The sequence below is a fragment of the Xenopus laevis genome, chromosome 4L (genome assembly GCF_017654675.1).
Source record: "Xenopus laevis strain J_2021 chromosome 4L, Xenopus_laevis_v10.1, whole genome shotgun sequence".
NCBI classification, from domain to species: Eukaryota; Metazoa; Chordata; class Amphibia; order Anura; family Pipidae; genus Xenopus; species Xenopus laevis.
This window is the reverse complement of record NC_054377.1, coordinates 50,842,120-50,859,237: the sequence shown is the minus strand read 5'-3', so window position 1 is coordinate 50,859,237 and position 17,118 is coordinate 50,842,120. Positions and strand designations below refer to the sequence as shown.

Below are 17,118 nucleotides of genomic sequence, written 5' to 3'. Positions count from 1 at the left end.
GTTAAAGGAAAACAATACCCCCAAACAGATCATGTGTAAAACCCCGCTTCATGTAAATAAATAATTTTCTTAATATAATTTTTTAGTAGTATGTGGGTAATCATAAATACAAAATTGCCATTTTAAAAAATAAAGGCCGCCCCTTGGGATCCTAGGATTCATGGTGCACACAAACAAACCAAATATGTTAGGTCACATGAGCCAATTAACAGACAAAGTTATATATTTTGCTTTCACACTTCATCCTGTTACAGTTAAAGCTGCAGTATTGCAGGTGATGTGATCTCTGAGGCAGCACACAGACCATCACGAAATGGTGGTTCTAGAGATGTAAAAAGGGCAATATTTACTTTACTTACTATTAAGATTCTTTAACATGCCACTAAATGTGATATAAATTATTTGTTATTTGTTGATTAAGTATTCATTTTGGGGTTATAGTTTTCCTTTAAATACAGGAAGTACATAGAAAGTATACAGAATAGGGTTGCTGACACTCTGGGCTTTCAAAAGGCTGTTGAGTTAAAAGCCAGCATGGCAGTATAAAACTGTCTAAAACTGCTAATATCTGAGAAAGTGCTCATTCAGAGCCACTAACACATTAATGTACATTGCAAAAGTGTTCAGAGGATTTTCGAATTTAAGCAAACATTTTTGATTTAGCCCATGTGATTGGTCAGCTGTGATTGGTGTGGTGGCACACGTTATTGCCAGCGGGAAGGCATTTCTGGGAGATTAGCTGCCCGAAGAAGAGGAGAGTTGTCAATGGGCAACTAATCTTCCTCAATCTGAACATGGGCCACCACCCTTACATAGCTCACTATGCAGAAGTAAAAGTTGAAACACTTGCAGAAAGTAAACTTTGAATTTATAGTAAGAAAGTGCCTGTGGCTAAACTCTAGTTACAATTCACCAACCACAGCTGGTAGGTTGTATATTCAAATCAATCAAATCAGCCCGTACAGTTAGCTTATACAGGTACAGTAGTCATGAAACTTGTTGAGGGATGTCATGAAAAAGTCCTAGATTTGATAAATATCATCAACTATTCCTCACTTCAGTTCATGCTCTGTTTATTCACTGGGGGTATGGGCAAGCAGATGTGTATAAGTGGTACAAGTTACTAGCTATGTGGGCACAGGATCAAGTGGCAGAGATTTGTTTCTAAACCATGGCACATGGTAATAACTTGTACCAAATGGCACGCTTGTGTCACACTTGAAGAGAAAACTAGTGATGTATTCTTTATTTTTCCCCATTTCCATTTTTTTGCAGTTCTGTGGCTAAAATTAAATTTCTGAAATATTTTAAATAACATTAAGTTTGAAAATAACCCACCCAACCCCTCCTACAAGTAAGGCTTATAGTCCCATTCCCTTTTTCCACAGACAATCAGGGTAATATGTGTCTATTCTAGGCAAAATTGCAAGAGCACTAAATGGCACAAAATGCACCATTAGTGCTCATACAGAGAGCATTTCTGTCCAGGGTCTTGCAGCATGTTCGCTCCATATAAAAAATCTTGTGCAAGGTGCTCTGTGAGCTCGGCCCTAGTCTATATCTGCTGCTACTCCCTCACTTGCATGTCTAAATGATGCACAAGTTAGGGGATAGTTAAGGGGCGGGAGATGGGATGCCCGCAGTAGACTGTGACTGTTTTTGGTTCTTCCACTTGGTAGATGATTTAGGGGTTATTTATCAAAGGTCGAGGGTATTTTTCTATCAAAACTCAAATTTTCAGGTTAAAAAAAAGATAAATATTTTGGGTTTAAAAAAAAAAATAGATTTTTCGAGATTTATTATACTCCAAAGCTAGAAATAGCTCAAATCTTAAAATACTCCAGCTAAAACCTGTCAAGGTTATGTAGAACTCAATGGCAGAGGTTCCTCGAACCATTTGAAGATGTTTGTAGCTTTCATGATGTTTGAGTTTTTTTTTTGATGGAAAACTCCATAAATTTGAGAATTTCAGGGCTTTTTTGGAGCTGCTTCTAGCTTGTGCTGATGGAAGTGTTGATTGGAATCTGTAAAGGAACAGCATTATCAATCAGTGATAAATGGAGTTGTCTATCCAAGTGTATGGAAAATGCCTGGAACATACTGGAGAATATTTATAAACATTGGGCAAATTTGCACCTGGGCAGTATTGCATGGCAACCAATCCGATTATTTCAGTTTTCAACCTGCAGTTAGCTGAAAAGAGCTAATCACTGATTGGTTGCTATGGGTTATTGCCCAGGTTCAAATTTGCCCACTGTTTATAAATGAGCCACGATATGTCTATTCTATAATATAAAGAAATTGTCAGTCTAGAAATGTTCTGTGTTTACAATAAGCTACACCCTCATCATTATCCGTCTACTGAAATACATAAACACTAAGTAAAATCCTCATTATGCTTTGGCTATAACACACTCGGGGAGGCTCATTTATCATTATGATTGTAGTGGTTTTACATACCACAAAATAAAAATATTTTCTCGCAAAACCATGAATTCCAAGTATTCTATGAAAAGAGCCTAATATAAAAAGCATGTACAAAAATAAATTCTGAACTAAAATCCAAATACTAATATGAAAATCTTGAAATCCTCTTAATTTCTTATACAAATACAAACAAAAAACTGAAAGCCTCTAAATGCTTGAATTAAAGAAAGATTTTATAGTTGGAAAAGGACAAATCCCATTGACCTCTACATGAAGTTTTGTATTAGGCGTTTTCATTTCATACTATAAATCACAATTTTTTCATGGTTTAGAGTAATCAGTATAATCCATGATTTTTATCACTAAAAAATATGATTATAGCAAAGAAATTCGGATGCACACCTGTTAGTTGCAATTGTGTCCAAACGGTGATTTATTAAAGCCCAAAATATACATCACAAAAGGGCAATGTTTCGGACCCATCCGGGTCCTTTATCAAGCCTGGAGGGGTCCGAAACGTTGCCCTTTTGTGATGTATATTTTGGGCTTTAATAAATCACTGTTTAAACACAATTGCAACTAACAAGTGTTCGTCCGAATTTTTTTGCTATTATCCCACTGACCCCTATGAGAGGGAGGGGTCTTCCGGATAAGCACCCTACACAACAAGTGCATTACTTGGGATTGGGTCGAGCTCTCCATGTTCGTGCATTAAAAAACTATAATTAGTGAAAATTAACAAAATATGAATGTTAGTAAATTGGCCCAATAAACATCTTTATTAAAGTGTATCTCTCTAAAATGACTAGTTTGTGCTGCATATAGAAAATATTTGGAATAAGAAATGAAAGCATTCAGCATTTTATCTCAGAGTAGCGAATATCTTTGCACTTCCTCAGTTTTGCCGAATGACCTTGAAGTGGTCACACTGGGCCAGAAATAATTCTGCAGTCACTGAAATGTTTAATTGCTCCCTCAAGCATTCTGATAACCAGATTGCCATTTTCTTCTTTTAATTGTTTCATGCTCTTTTTTAAGTGGAAAGATACGATAATATCAGTTTGGTTCTTGAGCTTCAAGAAACCATCTACAGGTCTGATGCTGCTCATGCGGAAGGCATGAAAGAATGTTGGCAAATTTATTTCGACTAAAGCCTTGGTCTACACAATGATTTTTTTAATTCTGTATTTTTACAAGCTGTTTCCTTTGTAGAGAATGTGCTTGCAATTATTTTTCTTGTAAAGCTATTTATTTTCATCATAAAGCCCATTTGGACATTACAAGTCATAGATAAAACAAATCCTTACACTTGTATTTTTTTGCCAGCTGCTGAGAGTTGCAATTAATTAATTCCATTATAAAATTACCCTACTAATTACATGAAAAAAATAGCTTTTCTTGCTTGATATACCCCAAGGATTTTGTTGGCATCTGCTTAGTGCTACTGTCTAAGACTGACTGGGAATTAGCACATTATGCTCCAAAAATAAGTTTGAATAGAAAAAGGATGTTAAGTGAATCTTAGAGAATGGTCGAAGGAGATGGCTGCTATTGCAAGTGAGCAGGGTCGGACTGGGGGGTTCTGCACCCACTGGGGCTGCGCCACATCAGGCCCCTGCAACCCCCAAGGGCCCCCTTCCAAGCTGCAAATTCCCCTCTCCCCACGCCAGCGCATACCTGCCATAGCAGGGGGAGGTACGGAGCACTGGCCATTTAGAGTGGGTCTGGGCCGGCAGGGCCCACCAGGTTTTTTACTGGTGTCCCGCCGGCCCAGTCCAACGCTGGCAGTGAGCACTTGCTGCTATGAGCGCATGTTGTTGTGAAGTCAAATGTGAGTCAAATATTAGATCTTAAACATGTGCTGGTGAGTGCTGTATGTCAGGGCAGGAAGGAAGGTAAGGAGGGCCACAGTGTTTCAAGTAGGGAGCAGGTCTAGGCACTTGGAAAAAACCTGGTGGGCCCCATCGGTCCAGACTGGGCCCAACCCTGGTCCTGTAGGTTCATATAGGCATAATGGATACAAAATTATACAAAAAAGGGTGAATGTTGAATGTAATATTATTATATTTTTTCTTATGGTTCATTAAAACATACAGACATAAATATTCACTATTCTTTTTAATGAAAAAAGCAATGTCCTCTCTTAGTCCTCTGGGTTCCACCATCTATCTCCTTAGGCTGTACTCCATGCAGAGATGTACAATAGGCTCGAGATGCTTTTTGCTTTGCTGTTCCAGCCAATCATACATTAGCACCACTCTCTTGAATGCCAATAATGAATGTTTCCAGTTTTATGGCTGCTGTATTTTCACTGGGTGTCTTGGTGCCATTGTTGTTAAAGGGCCACCATACCCCAAAAGCCTTCTACTGAGTTGTTCTTTAGTACGGGAGATCAAGAATGTTAGCATGGTATCTCTTTTAAAGGTTATATGCATGTTCATGCAATTCTTATGCTTGGAGTATTCCATTACTCATCCCCTTCCAATTCAGACACCCTATCTGTATCTTAGAATGCCCTAAGAATTATCTCTAAGAAGCTTGTTAGTTGAATACTTTGGTAGAGGCATGCCTTCAAAGAACAATAACAGCTTTAACTGCCCCACTGTCCCAATACAATACTCATCCCATCTTTATGGTTCTGTTCCCCCAAATGTTTTGCTGATTTATGTCCTTATTGTTTTTTGTGGCCCTCCATAATCTGGGTTTGAACGGGGATTGTTTATCTCTGTACTTACTATGAACTAAGCCTTAACCTATAAAGTGAAAAAACCCTTACTTATAAATGAGATAGTTTAGCTTTATATCTTATAGGCTCGAAAAGGGACAGCAAAGATTTTTTGGTTAAACAGGTCTCCTATATAGATTAAGAAAGGATACATACAATTTACTGCTATTTTTACTTAATCATTATTATTATTATTATTATATTAAAAAAAAAAGATGATGGAGAAGGATTCATGAAAATAATAGAGAATGACATCCACTGCTAAACTATTTTATGTTACAAATCCATATCTAAGATAACAACCCGGCTTTTGCTAATGCAGGCCTTAAAGTAAATGTAGCTTTTTATAGGCTTCTTTTTCAGTAGGATTCAAATTTGCACTAGAACCATAATCAAGACATCAAACTGCATTAGATTGATTAAATCTAATTTCTGACTTGCTGTTATTGGTTAATGCATGAGGCAAATTTGCACCACTTCTATAACTATTGTTTAGAACATAACAGATGAGCTTACTTGTGCACGTCAGTTTGATGGACATGTAAACTGGGTGCGATTCCTGGCAAGGGCAATTCATTCAAGTAACAGTTAAGTCCTCCTTTTTGGAAGGGTGATTCTCTCTTCTAGCCAGATCTAAAAATAGATGAGAAGTATTACAGTACATTTTTAGACAAATACTGTATAATTCAATATAATTAAGCAGCAGTAAAATGTTCAGTCCTTGTTTAGGAGGCTGAAGGACCTGAAAGAGAGAATACGCTTTGTCATTTATTGATTTTTATGGATACATTCATGATCACACCCTTAGGACACACACAAACACACACACACACACATACACGCAATTCATATGGTAAAGATCCTTTAAGATATTACTTTAGTGTAAAGTTATTTTGGACCATGGTGGTTACTTGGATTTTAACGCAAGTAGATGCATGAGCTGGTTGAGTTTATAGTCACTGTCTCTACAAAATGTTGTCAAAACATGAGTTAAGCTGGCCATAGACGCAAAGATCTGATCGTACGAATCGAGGATTCATACATCATTTTTCGTCCAGCAGAGATCGGTCATTTGGTCGATTGGACAGGTTAAAAGATTTCTGTAGGCTGCCGATAATATCTCTGCATGTATTGCCGATCGAACGATTTTCAAAGGGAGACTGTCACTAGCCTTGGTCGGACATAACTTTCGTTCGATTGCTGTCAGGAGCAGAACATCGGCTGATCTGTTCTTTTTTACTTTATTTGATCTGAATGGTTAGTGGCAGGTCGGGAGATGGGAAAGTCCGATCGTACGAATATTCGTACGATCGGATCTTTGCGTCTATGGCCAGCTTTATTCTGCATAGGCAACTTTATGCCCATAACAATATTTATAGATTTATGTGGGGATTGCCATGCTACTCTCTCTAATAGGGTAAAATGAAATATGCCAGCGACATATAAAGAGAGTAGACTTTACAGATGGAAGTTATTACTCCCATGGGATTATGTATAAAAAAGGGCATTACGAAAACATAATTATGCCTCTTTATAGGCCTCATCTGGAGTATGCAGTGCAGTTTTGAATTCCAGTCCTTAAGAGAGATATAAAAGGGCACAGACGTGCAACTAAATTGGTTAGGGGGATGGAAAATTTAAATTATGGACTTGACTGTCAAGGTTGGGGTTGTTTTCTCTAGAAAAAAGGCACTTGAGAGGGGACATGATTACATTTTACAAGTACATTAGGGGACATTATAGACAAATAGCAGGGGACCTTTTTACCCATAAAGAAGATCACACCAGAGGCCACCCCTTCAGACTAGAAGAAAAGAACTTTAATTTGAAGCAATGTAGGTGGTTCTTCACAGTGAGGACAGTGAGGTTGTGGAATGCACTGACGGGTGATGTTGTGATGGCTGATTCTGTTAATGCCTTTAAGAGTGGCTTGGATGATTTCTTAGACAGACATAATGTTAAAGGCTATTGTGATTAGGGATACACCGAATCCAGGATTCGGTTCGGGATTCGGGCAGGATTCTGCCTTTTTCAGCAGGATTCAGATTTGGCCGAATCCTTCTGCCCGGCCGAACTTGAATCCTAATTTACATATGCAAATTAGGGGTGGGGAGGGAAATTTTGTGACTTTTTGTCACAAAACAAGGAAGTAAAAAATGTTTTCCCCCCTTCCCACCCCTAATTTGCATATGCACAAAAGATTCGGAGGTTCGGCCAAATCCAAAATAGTGGGTTCGGTGCATCACCTTAATTGTGATACTAAACTCTCTAGTTAGTATAGCTATGGGTATATATAATTTATGTGAGTGTATGGAGGAGTCAGTGTGTATGGATACTGGGTTTCATTTGGAGGGGTTGAACTTGATGGACTTTGTCTTTTTTCAACCTGATTTAACTATATAACTATTTAACAAAAGGTTCAAGATTTTCTGTAGCCCTAATCACCTATAGCAACAAAGCTGCAAGCAACTTTTCTGGTATTATTTGTTGCTATGGATTACTTCATGCCTTTTATCACATAGGGTAATGTTTCTCCGCTAATCCTACCCCTAGTAAAAATGTTACTTTTGTCTGTTTATAGTTTAGATTGTTATTAACATTCATTTAAAAAGCACCAGCATATTCCCCAACTCTGTTGCATCATATTTAGCTTGGTGCCATTTTTCAAGGCATGGCCAAGAAACTTGTCTGGAACTATCCTTTCCATATGATATGGCTGAAGGTACTTAACTGCTACTGAACACATATATATAAAACCGAACAACATTTAGGGGGTTATTTATCAAAGGTCGAGTGTAGAGTTTTTTTTTTACCTCGAATAAACTCGAATGACCTCGAAACGCAAATGGTATCTTATTTAAAGGAAAACTATACCCCCAAAATGAATACTTAAGCAACAGATAGTTCTTATCATATTAAGTGACATATAAAAGAATCTTAACAAACTGGAATATTGTCCTTTTACATCTCTTGCCTTGAACCACCATTTTGTGATGGTCTGTGTGCTGCCTCAGAGATCACCTGACCAGAAATACTACAACTCTAACTGTAACAGGAAGAAGTGTTGAAGCAAAAGACAGAACTCTGTCTGTTAATTGGCTTATGTGACCTAACAAGTACAGTTTGCTTTTTATGTTTGTGTGCACAGTGAATCGTATGATCCCAGGGGCCTGCCCTTATTTTTTAAAATGGCAATTTTCTATTTATGATTACCCAATGGCACATACTACTAGAAAAGTATATTATTATGAAAATGGTTTATTTACATGAAGCCGGGTTTTACATATGAGCTTTATATGCAATATCTTTTTATAGAGAGCTACATTCAGTGTCGGACTGGCCCACTGGGATACCATGAAAACTCCCAGTGGGTCCAGGTGTCAGTGGGCCCTCATGCTGCTAAACATTTGGCCTATTTCATGGCAATTCCCTATTTATATAAGAACAAAGTGGCTAGCTAAATAGGTGGAATAATAGATTATGATATGTAAAGAAAAGTGACCAGTAGAATAGAGGTTGAGTACGGAGAGGAAGCCCCTGGTCTAAAATCTTTTGGCGGGCCCCTGGTCTAAGGTTTTTTGGTGAGCACCCGGTGTCCATGTCCGACACTGTCTACATTGTTTGGGGGGTATAATATTCCTTTAAGAAAACAATGTCTATAGTGTGATGGAATAGGAACGACCCAAAATCTCGAATCAAATTTTCCCCTGAAAAAAACTTGAATGTCAGGAAAGCTATTAACATCTTCAAATGGTTCAACAGACCTCTGCCATTGACTTCTAAGTGAATTCAGCAGGTTTTAGATGCCGAGGTATCAAATTAGAAGTGTTTTCAAGGTTCGAGGTATGATAAATCTCATTTTCTGTTTTTTTTCCTCAACTCTAAAGTTTTTACTAAAAAACCAACTCAAAAATTTGAATTAGAATTTACCATTCTACCCTTAGTAAATCTGCTCCTTAATTGTGTAAACACATGCACAGGCTTGCATTTATGGGCTAATCCATTAATGCCTCCTCCACCATGGCATGCGTTTAGGGTTCTTGCACAACCTTCAATTGTATGGTGGTATGGGTGACTACTGGTGTCAACCACCACCATTGGTGGTTTGCATCAGCCGATTCCATAAAATTAGAAGAGGCACATAACCTTATATTTACCTTATATTTTTCCATGTAAGAACGTGTCTATTTCCCTGCTCAGGTGAAAAGCCTGTCTAACTTTTTTCATTGATCAAATGTAATGCTTTGATATAACAACTTTAAATTGTTTAGCATTATATTGACATATGAGCTTCATACTTACCAAACATTGTACATATCAGGCAACAACAGTAGAACCCTTGTGTATGTAATGTATGCGAGTAGAGAACTAAGGTGGGGCCCTATTATGAACTTCCCCAGTGTTCGCAATGTATGTATTAATGATGTATTAATGAAGGGAGAGCTGAGAGGCACTGACTAGTGATTTAGGGAGTGTTGATAGGGGTGCTAAGTATCCCTATGACAAGAGGACATGTCTGCCTTGTGCCTGTGATGCCAGAGTCCCTGGATGCCAGTGCTTAACTTCTGAGTTCTAAGGGGTGTAAATTTGTACTCATTGATTCTGTAGCACTTTGTTCCAGAGCCCTTGTAAATGACTCTTTCTATGTTAAAGGGGTTGTTCACCTTTGAGTTAACTTTTAGTATGAAGTAGAGAGGGATATTCTGAGACAATTTGCACTTGGTTTTAATTTTTCTATTGTTTGTGGTTTTGCGTTATTTAACTTTTTATTCAGCAGCTCTCCCGTTTCCAATTTCAGTCATCTGATTTCTAGGGTCCAAAATACCCTAGCAACCATGCACTGATTTGAATAAGAGACTGGAATAGGAATTGAAGAGGAAATCTGGGAAGAGTCAGAAGAAGGCAACTAATTAAAAAACTATAGAAAATAAACAGTGAAGACCAAATGAAAGTTGGTTAGAATTGGCCATTCTATAACATACTACAAGTTCACTGAAAGTTGAACCACTCCTTTAAGAAGCCAACATCTGATTGGTTTAACATACATACAACTATGTCAACACAAATTGCATATAAATATAAACAATTTTTAACTATGAAAAATATATGTGTGAAAACACAGGAGGTTTAAAAAAATCCCTGCCCTAAAGGAGTTTACAATCTAGATTCCCAGTATTGTGTTAAGAATGCACCAATCCTAACCATTAACCTATTCAATGCCTTTATAGTTCTTCATATTGAGCCAGTGTGGGGTTGACTGCACTATAACTTACTAGAAATGCCAAGGCATCTTTTAAATCTCAGCCAAGTCATGAGCACTGCTTTTTTTCAGAATGACTTGACTTTTCTATTTAGCTGCAAGTGCTGAATGGAAAAGATTTCTGTAACGATGACTGAATACACATTCAGCTGTTGAAATAACATGTTACTTGCAAATGTCATTGCCACTCACTGGGAAGAGCAGACATTCTCATTTCCAGCCTAGTTTGTGATGGAAACCAGTGAAAAGCTAAATTGAAATATAGTTAATAAAGTATCCCCTATTGTAAAATAAGGATATAAGTCACCGAGGAGTTCCATGACCATATAAAAGCACGAGGCCAAAGGCCGAGTGTTTTCATGCAGGTCATGGAACTCAGAGGTCACTTCTAATATCTTCCAACAACTTTATTTATTATAATACACAAGAAACAGTGAGTCATGTGACAAAAATGACATCAGTACTCACTGTTTATAACTGATGACATCACTACTCACTGTTAAGGATATAATTTACAGGATATTCATGGCTCTTGTGTATTATAAATGTATAATAGAACACAGTAGCAGTATACTATTTTCAATACAGAACACGTCAATCCAATTGCTGAACAAAACTGGAATTAGACATTTTCATTTTCATGTTGTCAGATGGGCTTGTTACTATGTAAGAAATATATGGACACATCTCTGCATACATATTTTGCTAAATACTATATCTGTAGTTAAAAAAAAAAAAAGTAAAAGAGTATTCATGAAATGCAGTGAGCTTGTGGTCAGTATAATCTGGCAGTGGCTTTACTATAAATTACAGGAACATCTGTTTGCCTTGCTTTATCTGATTTACACCTATACACTGTGCAACAGTTACAGTCTCCACAGGGCTGTGTGTTCTTATGGGTCTCCAACCAGCAGCAGCTGGGTGTGGTGTGTTTATTATTACTGCCCCAAACCCTGGGCCTAGTACTGGAAATAGGAAAATGATGGTCTATATGCTTAAATACCTGTATTATTTTTGAGAGGTGGATTTATTGAAATTATTAGACATATTGAAACCCCAACTCAATGATGACACTTTGATTACAAGCTAAACTAGACAATGGTAATTTCACGTTAACAAAGGGCAAATGCATTTTTGCTTAACAAATATAGCAACACCATGATCGATCATTTGATAGCTAGTACATCGATTTTCTCTTTCTGCAACAAGTATCCCCTTTTCTAGCCACAATAAGCAACATTTTATGCTGTAAACACTTACATTAGGGCTGGTAGGGAATTTAATTACTATTACAACTGGAATGATAAGGGTTGCCAATCCCTAGCAAACATAAAACAAGGTTAAATCAAAGAAATGAGAGAAAACAAAATGGATCCCCCTGGAGCACAAAACAAAGATGAAACAATTTACGTTAGAGAGATACGTTAAATGACTTACCAATGTAGTGCAGAAGTGTGTTTGCTTCCCCCATATAGTTCAGTTGCAGCTTTTGAATAAAGGGAGTCTCATTTGCCATAGGAATCAGTGACAACAACAAAGGCTTTGTTTCCTGTTTGAAAATCTAGGGCAAACACAGATTAATTCCCAGACAATTTCATCAGCATCACAGTGTCCCCGCAGGATTTTAGGATTGTGTATAGTATTATTTAAGCTATATATACACATACACTATAGTGAGACAGCAGCAATGCAGGGAGACAGACACTGGCTGGGCGTATGCACACTATGTGCTGGGAATGCTAAAAAGGGGGGAGGGAAAATATGCGAGAGAGAACAACCCTATGCTCTTCAAAGAGACCTCTTAACATGTAAAATCAATAGGAGGGGGAGAGGTGAGCAGATCTGAAGAATAGTCATCTATGAGATCTGTTGCGCTCTGCCTTTCATTCGCATTCGCTCTCTTTTCAATCCAGAGATGAAAAATGCCAAGTGAATTAATAGAGAGCGATGATCTTATCTGAAAGGATTATGAAATATTCATTATTGGTCTTTGCTAGTACAGGTTAGAAAAGGGAAACATTTTATATTAAAAATGAATAGAGAAAGGAAGTCCATTTTACACTCGAAAAGCAGGTTTAAGGAGCTTTTGTAGCATGTGCGTGCTGCCAATGTGCAAATTTTAACAAGTATATTTTGAGTGGCTTCCTGAAACTCTGCTAAGTCATAATATTGCAGGGACCCTTTCATTGAGTACATTTTGGGATCATATTAATCAAGGTGAGTAGAGTGGTTCGAGGACAAAGGGATGCTTTATTTTTTTTCAACCTACTGGACAGGAATAAAAATACTGCTTTAACAGACAGGATGTCATTTGGGTTTGTAGCAATGGTAGCGTGTATTAACCTGCCACACAACATACATCCAGCCACAGTGGCAGTTTAAAAATACATTTTTTTTCTAGATAATGTTATAATCTAGACTGAGTGAGGTGTTTTGTATGGCTGGTGGTTGAGCTGATGGCTATAGTATAATCTCTGATCACAAATACAGAATTATTTTCCACATTTATGGTACAGGCATGGGACGTATTATTAAGACGGGACCTGAGGTTTTCTGAATAAGCGAATCTTTCTGTAATTTGGGTCACCATACCGTCAGTCCACTAAAACATTGTTTAAACATTAAACCCAATAGGATTGTTCTGTCTTCAATAAGGATTAATGATATATTATTAAATCTTCACATGATCATGTTGCACTAAAGGATACAAATGAGAAGGTTGCTTTAACAGCTACACTTCTCAATACAGTAAGTTTGTGCAACACGAAAAGTCTTGAGAATGAATAGTGGGCTAGATGTGTTCTCCCCACAGAATGCCTGAAGCACACCCTGCAATAGAGGACTAGACAGCATGTTACATATTTGCACTACCATTTTAAGTGCTATCAGTTAGTTTGCTAGCTGGGAGATTATTTCATTAGCACCTTTACACCAGAAACACAAGCCTACCTGACTACTTTCAACTGATCAAGTCCCTTTCACCCTCAGTTATGCTAATACTGATTATGTTATTCAATATCTACAATACAACTTGTGATATCATCCTTAATTAAATCATCCCCTGACCCCTAAGTTTTATAAATGTAAAGAACTAACTCTCTTCTTCTCTTTGCCTTCAAAATGTTTGTATACAGACACATAACAGAGTTGGCACACTGCATGCACCAAGTCTATCTGGTTTCCAATCCCCATACTCTGAGTCATGAGACTTCACTGATTTCTTGATATTTCTGCTACCTACGATACAATTGGCTATCCTCTTCTTCTCCTCTGGTCTATTTGACAAAGGTTTTTCTTTGTTCTTCTCATATTTCTGAAACAGCAGATTCAGGGTTTCATATACCACTCTTTGTCCACCCTGCTACACTACTACTGAAGGACAGTAAGTTTTAGTCCTTAGTAGTGATGTCTGGGTCTGAAAAAAACTCAACCTGCACTCAACCATAACCTGTACTTTGACCACACCTCTAATTCGAAGGCAGGAAATCTTTGGGGGCAGTGGAGGAGTGTACTTCCCCAGTCTGAGCTGCACCTAAACCTAAGCTGCATGGTTGGCCAAATATCAACCCTTTACAAGAACCGCATGTTAAAATATATATATATATAATATATATACATTGTGTTGCCTTTTACTGTCTGGAATTACCAGCTGCTCCTCTGCTCTAAAGAGAATGTATAGATATATATGTATGCATTTTACCCCATCATCTCACTCCTACCTCGCAGGCTCACTGTTTCTGGGATATTTTTGTATCTGCCCTCTCCACACATCAACTCACATAATTCTCCAAGTCCTGCAGCTTTCCCTTACATAAGATTACAAACGTTCTACTCTACCTCACTATAGATGCTTCAATGACTTTTGTTTATACCATCATCATAACTCATCTAGACTATTGCAACCACCTATTACCCAGGTTTTTACTATACCATTTTCTAAAGTATAGTAAGTAATAAATAATTGCTCTACCTTATATACCTTACCAACCCCTTCTCGTTTGCCCTTCCAATTTTCTAGTTCCCTCAGCCTATATTATGGCAGCACTATTAGCCTTTAGCTATAAAAGCCTCACCAAAGTGTCTAGTGTCTCAGGGAATAGATAAGTACATTTAAGTGTTCCAGCTAGTTCTGGTGCCTTTCTTTCCAGCTGCAATGCTCATTTCCACCTTTTTCCTAAATTTCTCACCTCATCAGGTCAATTTCTTATCCAAGAAAGTACTGCATTCCAATTTGGATACAATTTTGCATTCCAGTTCTACATCAAATCAAAGATGATTTTTTTTTATAGTCTCACCAAGAAATTATCACAATCCCCCCCTCTAATAGAAGTACAAATTTCAAATAAACCATAATGAAAGCTGGTGTATGAAAGGCAAATTTGTATCCTTTAATAAGCACCTCCACCTCACAGTCATTGACCTGTTGTGTCCTGTGTATATTAGTTGCCTGTTAATCCCTTTCCCTTATCTTATACTATAATACCTTGTAGTTTAGAGTGGGAAGTCCAGTAAAGATAAAGTTCTTACATATCTGCTTGTATTTCATCAAATTAAAAAGAATTGAATGGAGATTTTACAAATTGTATGTCACAACAAGTGTAAAAAAAGATGTACAGTTTTCAAAATAAGCAAACAAATTCATTGCACAAGTTTTCACTTTGGTGTGGAACTGCTAGCTCTGGTGCAACCAACTGCCTTCAGTCACATGATTAGATGAATTACACCATCACATGAAATTAAATTGCAAGATCTCAAAATAAATAATATACACCTGTTTCTGAAAGACCCCAGAGCATGGTAGAGAAGATACAATATCTAAACAAACATCGCCATAGAACATAGTGGGGCTCATTTATCAATGCTTGGCTAATTTGCCCATGGGCAGTTACTTATAGCAACCAATCAGTGATAAGCTTTTTAAAACTAGCTTCAAGTAGAACAGTGAATGCAGCAATTTGATTGGTTGGCATAGTTTACTGCCCATGGGCAAATTTGCCCAGTATTGATCAATGACCCCCAGTGTTTCTTACGTCATTCTAACTTGTGATGTAAAAAAACAGCTCAAATTTTGAAAATCCTCAGCACAGTTAAATACATTGTTCAAAGCTGAATAAATTATTCTTTTGAATCTCAGGGCTCACACATGCACTGATTCCCGAAGCCCTGTGCATGCACAGTGAAGTTGCTTGCTTTCTATGTTCAGAGATGAGGTTCGGGTCACTTGACACTCCTGAACATCATCAATGACTTTTCCTGCTCCTCCTTCACGATCTGTGCTGCCTGTGGAAACAACCGTATTTGGTTTCAATAGCAACCCAATCTATCAGCCCCAGTTCTCGCTTGCTTACCCTTAACAAAAATTCATAATGTTCCATCTGTCTGAGGTCTGTACTTTGTAAGGCTGTGTGTGTTTGTGATGATTCTGGGGATGGACTTACTTGCCATCATGGCTGCTGTGAGTAAAGGTTCCCTGGAAAAAATTATTACATCAGTGCAAGGAAAGTAAGTGAATAATAAATTTTTCAATCTGGAGTTTCAAGTGAGGGGCTGGTAACAATGATTTTGAGAAAATATACTTTGGTTAAGTTTCATTCCCACATAGGACACCTACATTGCATTGTTGCAACAGGGTATTGTTGCACATATGACAATGAATTCAGAGTGGGAGGGTAGGCTAAAAGAAAAGTAACTTCATTCATTGCAGGGGGCTGAAAAACAACAGGATCGTTCTCTTAAACCTGCACATGGGCGCAAAAGTTCCTAAACTGAGTAAACATATTTACTTCTATACAAGTACTCCAATATACAGGTAATATAACATAATACTGTACAAGCAATACTGTTTACGAAATACATATAACAAATAGCATTCATTTAATAGAAACTGTTTGGCTTTTACAAAACAGTACACATACACACGAACAGTACACATCTTTCTGCAAAAAGGATCTGTAGCTGGCATTAGTGACTGTGCAACATGTGCACTGATTCTGCATGTGTAAGTTTCTGTCTGCTGATGCTCACTATGGGCTGTATGTACTGGATACTGCATAAACGTGGCATATAACTAGTTTGCACTAAGTTTATAGATGTAGAACGTTAAGCTATGGATTTCTACCTGAAAAACATCAGAAACATTATTTCATTGTACAAGTAATGCTTGGGACCTGTTTTTGTAAAAAAATTACTAAAAAAAAATATAGGCATGTTAACCCTAAATTCTCCTACCATGTATAATGGCATCATTTGCACTACAAATGTCCTCTCTGTTTGCCAGCGCCATAACATTTTCCTAAAACAAATAACAGCTTTCATCCGGCAGCCATTCGACTTGGATTGAGCACTGTAATCGCTAAGATGAGTTCAGGAGAGTTGGTTAGGAGACAAGAAAGGAGCAGAGTTACTATGGGAACCAGCAATGGCATCTCTTCAAATGTGACTTTTTCCTGGCAGATCTGCACGTGTACCCTGTTGTTTGGTCAGGAGCCATATTTTTGATTTAATGAATTGGCAGCACTAGTGTTGGGTTAGCAGTGCAGACTTGGTATAAACCAGGGGTGCCCAAACTTTTAGCAACGAGGGCCAGATTTGGTGAGGTGAAAATGTGTCGGGCCGACCATTCAGCCCGACATTCTTTGAACCATTAACATTAAATTACAGGAATCGAGTAATTCTAGCAGTAATATTACGGCTCATTAGTGAAATG

General features: G+C 37.7%; 1 protein-coding gene across 1 annotated transcript in view; it reads right to left on the bottom strand.

The window, feature by feature from the left end:
• LOC108714051 (protein BEAN1) overlaps positions 1-12,276 on the bottom strand; it is a 30,156-nt gene extending 17,880 nt beyond the window's left edge. The window contains exons 1-2 of the mRNA XM_018257897.2: positions 11,850-12,276; positions 5,669-5,785 (exon numbers count right to left, since the gene is read on the bottom strand). Of these exons, the coding sequence (XP_018113386.1) occupies positions 5,669-5,729 (61 nt within the window). The 5' untranslated portion in view covers positions 5,730-5,785; positions 11,850-12,276. The remainder of the gene's footprint in view (positions 1-5,668; positions 5,786-11,849) is intronic.
• Between the last annotated feature and the right edge of the window lie 4,842 nt (positions 12,277-17,118).